The following is a 9633-nucleotide window of genomic DNA, read 5'->3' on the forward strand; positions in this document are numbered from 1 at the left end:
TTTATATACAAGACTTGAGTATCCTTAGATTTCAGTATCTACTAGAGCCCTAGAGCTAATCCTCCTCAGATATCAAGGGATAACTATACATGAGAATTCTTTGCGCTGTTTTTATAACTTTTCTATAAATCTGAAATTACTCAAAATAAGGTTTGAAAACCAATCTCATTTACATATGGCAACATGTCAAGATTTGATAAAGTCAACTGGTATGCACATAAACTTTGACCATTGTATTTTCTGTACTAGTCTGTATTTTTTAAATTTTTCAAATATATTTTTGAAATAAACATATTATACAGGAGTACATAAAAATGCAAAAGACACACATGTGTTGTATTTTATGCCCTTAGAAAAAATAAATATCAGGAAAAGGAATTAGCAACCTCAGACATCTTTGAATGATTGATTCCTAGGCTATGGTGAGAACCCCTTCCTGCTCAAGTTTTATCTAATTAACAAAGCCATCTTCAGTTTCCATAACATTCCATGCTGTCTCTGAGATTCTAGAACATTATTCAAGCCTCTTTGTCTATCCAATTGCACTGTTTAGGATTCATCTCCAATCATGTCCTGGAAGTCTTTCTTGATCCCTAAATATAGGCTGAATAGCCTACCTCTGTATCCCCCCATTGCCCACCTTATGTCATAGCCGTTATTATACTCTATAATAAGACCTTCTTTACTATTGTGTGTCCTCTCCAGTCTTTCAAGTTTCCTGAGAACAGGTTCATTGTTTCCATCTCCAGCCTGGATCAAATAAAGTGTGAAGTACATATGCCAAATTAAGGGTCTGATGATTCAGTAAATACAGATTTGGAACTTGAATCCTAAACCATCAAGCACAGAAATTCAAAACATATAACCTTAGAAGAAAATATAGCTAGTGTTTTTAAATGGATCTTTTTTTTTTTTTTTTTTTTTGTCTCTGTACAAATAAGGGGAAACGAGAGCAACTGTAGAGTTAATTACTTGAGCATTCAATAATACTCTAGCAACTACTATCAAGGTCACATACACTTAGACCACTGTTATTAATTCTGAGAAGAGTTCTAGCTTCAAAGATTTATTTCTAAAGTGTCTTAGGACTGTAATATTCTTTAAAGCAATTTTTAAAAAGTCACAGCCAAACATCAACAAGATATAACCGGGATTTGCCTGAGCGGGTGCAGAAACTATCTAGGCCTCTGAGCGTCGCTGTTTACCACATAAGGAGTAAAAGGCAGGGAGACAACCAACCCAACAATACCGCTTCCACAACATAAAGGGCTGGCATTTGGTCCGCAAGCTCCGGGATGGCGAAGAAACTCAGTCCGGCAGCCCGTTAGTTCTCACCACGGAGACCTGGGTCTTGTAGGTGCTGGTTGTCTCAGACCCTGGGAAATAAAGATCGGCGGAATTCCTCCCTGGATGCTGGAAGTGGACTTAAAAGAAAACACCGCGGCTCTGCAAAGGGAAATGGCGTCTCTGCAAAGGTCACTGCACTACAGAAGTCTGGTCCTGCTGTGCCTTCTCTTGGCCGACCTTTGGGAGGCAGAAGCTGGGCAAATTCGCTATTCTGTGCCAGAGGAGATCGACAAAGGCTCCTTCGTGGGCAACATTGCCAAGGACTTGAGCTGGGAGCCCCTGGTACTGGCAGAGCGGGGAGTTCGCATCGTCTCCAGAGGTAGGACACAGCTCTTTGCTTTGGACCCACGAAGTGGGAGTTTGATCACTGCAGACAGAATAGACCGGGAGGAGCTCTGCGCTCAGAGCGAGCGGTGTTTGGTGAACTTTAACATACTACTGGAAGATAAATTGACCATTTATTCAGTAGAGGTGGAAATAACAGATATTAATGATAATGCCCCTCGCTTTGGAGTAGAGGAACTGGAGCTAAAAATAAGTGAAATGAATACACCAGGATTCCGGATTCCTCTTAAGAGTGCGCATGATGCGGATGTAGGAGAGAATACCCTGAAGAAGTATGAACTCAACTCAAATGACCATTTTTCTCTGGATGTGCGAAGCGGAACTGATGGGAACAAATACCCCGAGCTAGTGCTGGAGCGTGCTCTGGATCGTGAGAAAGAGGCAGTTCACCATTTCATTCTGGTCGCTTCTGACCGGGGTGACCCGGTCCGATCTGGAACCTGCCGCATCCGTGTCAAGGTCCTAGATGCAAATGATAATGCTCCCGTTTTTACACAGCCAGAGTACCATGTAAGCGTTCCAGAGAATATGCCTGTAGGCACCCGGATACTCACAGTGACCGCCACTGATTCGGATGAGGGATATAATGCTCAAGTCACATATTTTCAAGAGAAACCTCCTGGAGAAACAGCAGCGATATTTGAGCTTAAGTCATCTGGAGATATAACAATCATAAAAAGTCTCGACTATGAGGATGCTAAGTTACATGAAATTGATATTGAAGCTCAGGATGGTCCAGGCCTTCTGACCAGAACAAAGGTTATTGTAACAGTTCTGGACGTTAATGACAATGCCCCAGAATTTTACATGACATCTGCTACTAGCTCAGTTCCTGAAGACTCTCCTCCAGGAACCATAATTGCACTTTTCAATGTACATGATAGAGACTCTGGACAGAATGCTTTTGTCACATGTTCACTCCCAGAGAAACTTCCTTTCAAGTTAGAAAGGTCAGTGGACAATTACCACCGACTGGTTACAACCACAACTCTTGACAGGGAACAGTTTTCCTTTTATAACATCACTTTAACTGCTAAAGATGGCGGGAACCCACCTCTATCCACAGATGCTCATGTTTTGCTGCAGGTGGCTGACATCAATGACAACCCGCCCACATTCCGAAGCAGGTCCTATTCTGCCTATATTTTGGAAAACAATCCCAGAGGCACCTCCATCTTTTCAGTGTTGGCTGATGACCCCGACAGTGATGACAATGCCCGTGTAACTTATTCTTTAGCAGAGGACACCTTTCAAGGAGCACCCCTGTCCTCTTACGTCTCTATCAACTCTGACACTGGGGTCCTTTATGCTCTTCGCTCCTTTGATTATGAGGAATTCCAAGATATGCAGCTGTGGGTGATAGCGCTGGACAGTGGTAACCCTCCACTCAGTAGCAATGTATCCTTGAACCTGTTCTTGGTGGACCAGAATGACAATGTGCCTGAGATCCTGTATCCTACCCTCCCAACTGATGGATCCACTGGTGTGGAGCTTGCACCCCGCTCTGCAGAGCCAGGATACCTGGTAACTAAGGTGGTGGCAGTAGACAGAGACTCAGGCCAGAATGCCTGGTTGTCATACCGCTTGCTGAAGGCCAGTGAGCCTGGGCTTTTCTCTGTAGGGCTGCACACTGGAGAGGTGCGCACCGCAAGGGCCCTGATAGATAGAGACGCACTCAAACAGAGTCTCGTGATGGCTGTTCAGGACCATGGCCAGCCCCCTCTCTCGGCCACAGTCACACTTACAATAGCTGTGGCAGACAGCATCCCCGAGGTCCTGGCAGATTTGGGCAGCATTGAAACACCTGCTGATCCAGATAATTCAGACATCACACTCTACCTGGTAGTGGCAGTAGCCGCTGTCTCCTGTGTTTTCCTGGCCTTTGTCATAGTGCTGTTGGCACTCAGGCTGCATCGCTGGCACTCTTCCCGCCAGCTTCAGACTGCTGGAGACAAGCTGGCAGGTGTACCCACCTCGCACTTCATGGGTGTGGATGGAGTGCACGCTTTCCTGCAGACTTATTCCCATGAAGTCTCCCTCACCGCAGACTCACGGCAGAGCCACCTGATCTTCCCTCAGCCCAACTATGCAGACACGCTCATCAGCCAAGAGAGCTGTGAGAAAAAGGATTTTCTATCAGCACCTCAATCTCTACTTGATGAAAAAGGAGATAAAACATTTCAGGTAAACATATTTTCAGAACTTGCTTATTAGGTATTTTGCTTGAAAAAAAATTAGCCAATTATTGAGTTGTCTGCACTGTTACTATACCCATTTTATCCATATTTCCTTGAGGATGTATTTATTTTTTAGTAAATGAGTCCTGGAAAATTATTCCTAGGTAATTTTACGTGTTCACAGGCTGTAAGACAGAGTAGAAGCCAATCGAGTAATTGGTGAAAACCAGTCGTTAAGAGGTGATGGTGGTATTTAGGTAATCAAAAAAAAAAAAAAAAAAACACTGCCTCAGAGAACTGGAATATCTGCTTTCTCCCACTTTTCTACCCCTGGACAAATCATCTGCATGAATTAAACAATTATTTCTGTCTTAAAAATGTGGAAGTTAGATTTCATTTTGACTCAATACTCTTCTTTAAAACAAGACTTTGGGCTCATATTTGAATTTTTGTATAAATAATGAACATCTTGGTTAGTTCTTTCTCACTTGGTCTTAATATTTTTCTTTTCATTTGTCAGTGAAGTTCTTTATTTTCCTAATTTGCATGTCCTTACCTATTAAAATGGAAATTTAGAAATATAGTTTTATTTTCTTTTGGTACTACAGATTGAACTGTGGACTTCTTAGCATTCTCTCTATCATTAGGTACACACCAAGCCCAGAAATAAACATTCTTTATAGTGTTTCAGAAAGGCACATCATGGTAGCTCTGCTTGGTATAAGTCTCATGGACCTCTAAAGCAGCTATGTATTCCTTTAATAACTGGTTTATCATTTGCTCTCTAATAAATTGGTAAAGTGACAATACACAGGTTTCCCTTTGCTAATACTTTTTGTCTCATATCTAGAAACCATGTTGCCTTTTATCTTTAAAAATAGTTTATATCTTCAATATAACTTTTCTTAAAGAAGGGATTCAGAGACTGCATAGTACAATTGCCCCTAAAGATCTTTGTACATCCATCTTCTCAAAGTTTCCTACTTATAGTAGCTGCTAAAGAATGTTCCAAATCCCTCACCCAATCCAAGATCCTCCCACAATTACATTTTTCTTCCACATTCTCCTTCCTATGTTGGATTTTAGTATGTGGGTAATATTTTAATAACAGAAGACAATGAACACACTAATATTCTCTGTGTTGGAATCATTTCTTATTTTGATCTGGAAGTAATAATGTACTAATTGAGTCTTGTATTTAATGGTATTTAAGATACTGTGGTTCCTTTTCATATTTAAGAGGATCTGTTAAGGGAAAGTTTGAGAAAATGTATGCCATTGTGCTTATTAATATTACACAAAATTATGTATGAGGTAAAATTGGAACATACTATGGAATAGTATATTAAAATATAGTTGCTTGTAAGTAAATAATAAATTATGAACAGAGGAAAATTAAAGGCACAGTTCCTGCCAGGCATTGTGTGCATACCTATACTCTTAGCTACTCAGGAGACTGAAGCAGGAGGATCGAAAATTCAAGAAGAAATGAAACCCAAGCTCAAAATCAATAAATAGATAAAAATGGTTGGGAATATAGTCCAGTGATTGAATGCTTGCCTAGCTTGTGTGAGACCCTGAGTTCAATACCCAGTACTGCAAGAGAGAGAGAGAGAGAGAGAGAGAGAGAGAGAGAGAGAGAGAGAAGAGAGATCCTTTTAGCACATGCAGTGACTCCATAAGAACAAATGTCTATGGGGCTGGGGCTGTAGCTCAGTGGTGGTGCACTTGCATAGCATGTGTGAGGCACTGGGTTCAATCCTTAGCACCGCATAAAAATAAACAAATAAAATAAAGGCATGCTGTCCATCTAAAACTACAAAAAAAATTTAAAAGAACAAATATCTAATGGATAGACATTCCATGTATCATGATTGAAATGACATATATGTTTTATTTGTACTGTGCATGAAGAGGAAAACATATAGGGAAAGGAATTCTAGAACATAAAATAAAAGTTGATATCTACCAGCTTCAGTTGTGGTTTTAAAAAAATCCTCATATTCTAGAGGTAGGCAAAGTGATGTTCTTTCAGTACCCTGAAGGGCTGTGATTTCTCTCTAACATCTAGACATTGCCATGCTATTCTCTCACATGAAGGCCTTTTCCCTGATCCACTCCTCTCATGTTTCCCAAGAAGGCCTTTGCTAACTTCCAAAGCCAGTTGGAGGCCATTTCATCCCCTTGACTTTCCCCATCATAGTAGTTATCTCAGTGCACTGTGATTTCCTGTTTGCTTTTACATCCTCATAAATTCTGTGATGGAAGTGCTTGTATCTATATTGTTCACCTTCAGTACCTCAACAACTATATTGTCAGACACCCCATTGTGTGTTTGTGCAATGAAGAGGCTGAATCACAAATATTAAAACTAATATGCTGAGTTATTAACAAACTTCAAGAAATGTAATCTATAAATACGGCTCACGTTTATTGTGGTTCTTAAACTGAACATTTGGAATCAGTAACTCCACCAGGTTTGAAGCAAATAGGGTGGAGTTAAGGTTGATGCGTGGCTTCCAAAAGAAAGTCTCTTGAACCTTTAATACATATCAATTCAATTATATAGTCAACACCAGTCCCCTTCCCTCTGATAAAAGGATCTTCAAATACTGAGAACCAAAAATAATAACTTCGGTTTGTCTGAGAGTGTGCACTAAACGGTCAGGCCTCTGGGTGTCGCTGTTGACTACTCAAGAAGGAAAAACGTAACTGGAGAGCTAGTCCACCATTTCCTGGATCCTAAAACGCAAAGAACCAGCAAATCCGACTCAGAAGATTCGGAACTCTACCAAGCTCATCCCATTAATCAACCATCTCTGTGGCCTATGAATTAAACCCATGGACTTAATTCCCTGAGGAAATAAGATTGGAGTCCATCGCGGGAAATTGGAACAGAATTCAGAGAAAAAAATATTCACCAAAAAGGAAATGACCAATTGCTTGAAATTTCGCGATGGCAGAGAACTGGCTTTGCTGTGCGTGCTCCTGTGGACTCTGTGTGGGACAGGATCTGGGCAGATCCGCTACACGGTGCTGGAGGAGCTGGAAAAGGGCTCTTTTGTGGGTAACATCGCCAAAGACCTGGGGTTGGAGCCCCGGGAGCTGGCGGAGCGCGGAGTCCGCATCGTCTCCCGAGGTAGGACGCAGCTTTTCTCTTTGAACCTGCGAAGCGGCAGCTTGGTCACAAAGGAAAGGATAGATCGGGAGGAGCTCTGCGCTCAGAGCGCACGGTGTGTGGTAAAATTTAATATCCTGATTGAGGATAAGTTGAAAATTTTTGAAGTAGAAGTAGAAATTAAAGATATTAATGATAATGCTCCTAACTTTCTAACAGAGGAATTAGAAATAAAAATTGGTGAATTAACATTTCCTGGAACCCGATTTCCACTTAAAACTGCATTTGACCCAGATGTAGGCATGAATTCTTTACAGAACTACAAGCTCAGCCCCAATGACTACTTCTCTCTGGCTGTGAATAGCGTCCCTGATGGGACCAAATACCCAGAGTTGGTGCTGGAGCGGGCACTGGACCGTGAGAAAAAGGAAGTACACAAGCTTGAACTGTTTGCCTCTGATGGTGGTGACCCTGTCCACTCTGGCCATTTATGCATCCAAGTGATAGCTTTGGATGCGAATGACAACCCACCAGTGTTTACTCAGTCAGAGTATCATGTAAGTGTCCAGGAGAATGTGCCAGTGGGAACCCAGCTGATCACAGTGAATGCTACAGACCCTGATGAGGGATTCAATGCTCAAGTGTCCTATATTCTAGATAAAATGCCCGGAAAAATTGCTCAGGTTTTTTATCTCAACTCAGTGACTGGAGACATATCAATATTAAGAAGTCTGGACTATGAGGATACTACATTTTATGAAATTAAAATTGAAGCACAAGATGGACCAGGTCTTATTTCAAGAACCAAGATTCTAGTCACAGTTCTAGATGTGAATGACAATGCCCCAGAATTTACGATCACTTCCCTCACAGACTCAGTTCCAGAAGAGGCTACAGCTGGGAGAGAAATTGCTCTTATCAATGTCCATGACCGAGATTCTGGGCAGAATGGACAAGTCACAGTTTTTGTCCTGGGAAATCTGCCATTTAATTTAGAAAAATCAATAGACCAGTATTACCGCTTAGTGACAGCCAAATCTCTAGATCGTGAACAAGTGTCTGAATATAATATCACTCTGAGAGCCACAGATGAGGGAAATCCACCTCTGTCCACAGAAGTCCACCTCACTCTTCATGTGGCAGACATCAATGACAACCCACCTGTCTTCACTCATGCTTCCTTTTCTGCCTACATTCCCGAAAATAACCCTAGAGGAGCTTCCATCTTCTCTGTTACTGCTCAGGACCCAGACAGCGACAACAATGCCCGCATCACTTATTCATTGACTGGGGATACCCTCCAAGGGTCACCGTTGTCTTCCTATATCACCATCAACTCTAACACTGGTGTCCTGTATGCACTGCACTCCTTTGATTATGAAGAATTTAGAGATATGCAGCTACTGGTGACAGCCAGCGACAATGGGGATCCTCCACTAAGAAGCAATGTATCCTTGAACCTGTTTGTGCTGGACCAGAATGACAACATCCCTGAAATCCTGTACCCCACCCTCCCTACAGATAGCTCCACTGGTGTGGAGCTGACGCCCCGCTCTGCAGAGCCTGGATACCTGGTGACCAAAGTGGTGGCAGTGGACAGAGATTCGGGCCAGAATGCCTGGCTGTCCTATCGCCTGCTCAAGGCCAGTGAGCCAGGGCTCTTTGTGGTGGGGCTGCACACTGGAGAGGTACGTACAGCAAGAGCCCTACTGGATAGGGATGCTCTCAAGCAGAGTCTTGTAGTGATTGTGCAGGATCATGGCCAGCCTTCTCTTTCAGCCACAGTCACACTCACCATAGTAGTGGCAGACAGCATCTCTGATGTCGTGGCAGACCTGGGCAGCATCAGGACCACCACCAGTCCTGATGATTCAGACCTTACATTCTACCTGGTGGTGGCAGTGGCTACCGTCTCCTGTGTCTTCCTTGCCTTTGTCATCATGCTGTTGGTGCTCAGACTTTGGCGCTGGCGCTTATCACACCTACTCCAGGCTTCAGGAGATGGGCTGGTGAGCATGCCTACTTCACACTTTGTGGGTGTGGATAGAGTGCATGCTTTACTGCAGACATATTCCCAAGAGGTCTCCCTCACCACAGACTCAAGGAAAAGTCAACTTATCTTCCCCCAACCCAACTATGCAGACACACTCATCAGCCAGGAGAGCTGTGAGAAAGGCGAGCCTCTCCTGGTATCCCAAGATTTGCTTGAAACCAAAGGAGACTCCAAGCTACTTGTGGTGAGTTATTTCTTTCTTTGAATAGTATGAAGAACAATTATGCCAACGTTTTAACACACATTTATTTGAGAAATAAATCAATGAGGTAGTAATTAGTTCTGTTGTCTAAATATTTGTCCTTTTCTTCTTCTGAGTCTATGGGATGGGTATGGGAGGATTATGACTAAGTAGGTCTAGGTGATTAGTTTTGGCTAATATTCTGTGAGTGGCAATACCATATGTCACTTCTTGGAGGAAGCTCTAATTGCCATTGTCAGAATATCCATATCACTAAGCTACACTTTGAAACTTTAGCTGCAAGAACTAGGGGTGAAACTCAGTGGGAGAACGTTTGCCTAGTGTGGCCTAAGCCTTGGGTTCAATTCCCAGCACTGGAAGAAGAAAAGGAAAAGGAATGACAGAGGGAGGG

At 42.6% G+C, this 9633-nt stretch overlaps 1 protein-coding gene across 2 annotated transcripts in view; it reads left to right on the top strand.

Moving 5' to 3' along the window:
* Positions 1 to 1022: 1022 nt before the first annotated feature.
* Positions 1023 to 9633, top strand: part of LOC107142049 (protocadherin gamma-C4) — a 157439-nt gene continuing 148828 nt past the window's right edge. Inside the window, exon 1 of one of the 2 annotated variants that reach the window (XM_048811673.1) lies at positions 1023 to 3876. In XM_048811673.1, the coding sequence (XP_048667630.1) occupies positions 1411 to 3876 (2466 nt within the window). In that variant the 5' untranslated portion in view covers positions 1023 to 1410. Of the gene's footprint in view, positions 3877 to 6552; positions 9225 to 9633 lie in introns of those variants that run through there. The other variant, XM_048811677.1, reaches the window with a different exon arrangement.

This window comes from Marmota marmota, unplaced genomic scaffold (assembly GCF_001458135.2).
Source record: "Marmota marmota marmota unplaced genomic scaffold, marMar, whole genome shotgun sequence".
NCBI lineage: Eukaryota > Metazoa > Chordata > Mammalia > Rodentia > Sciuridae > Marmota > Marmota marmota.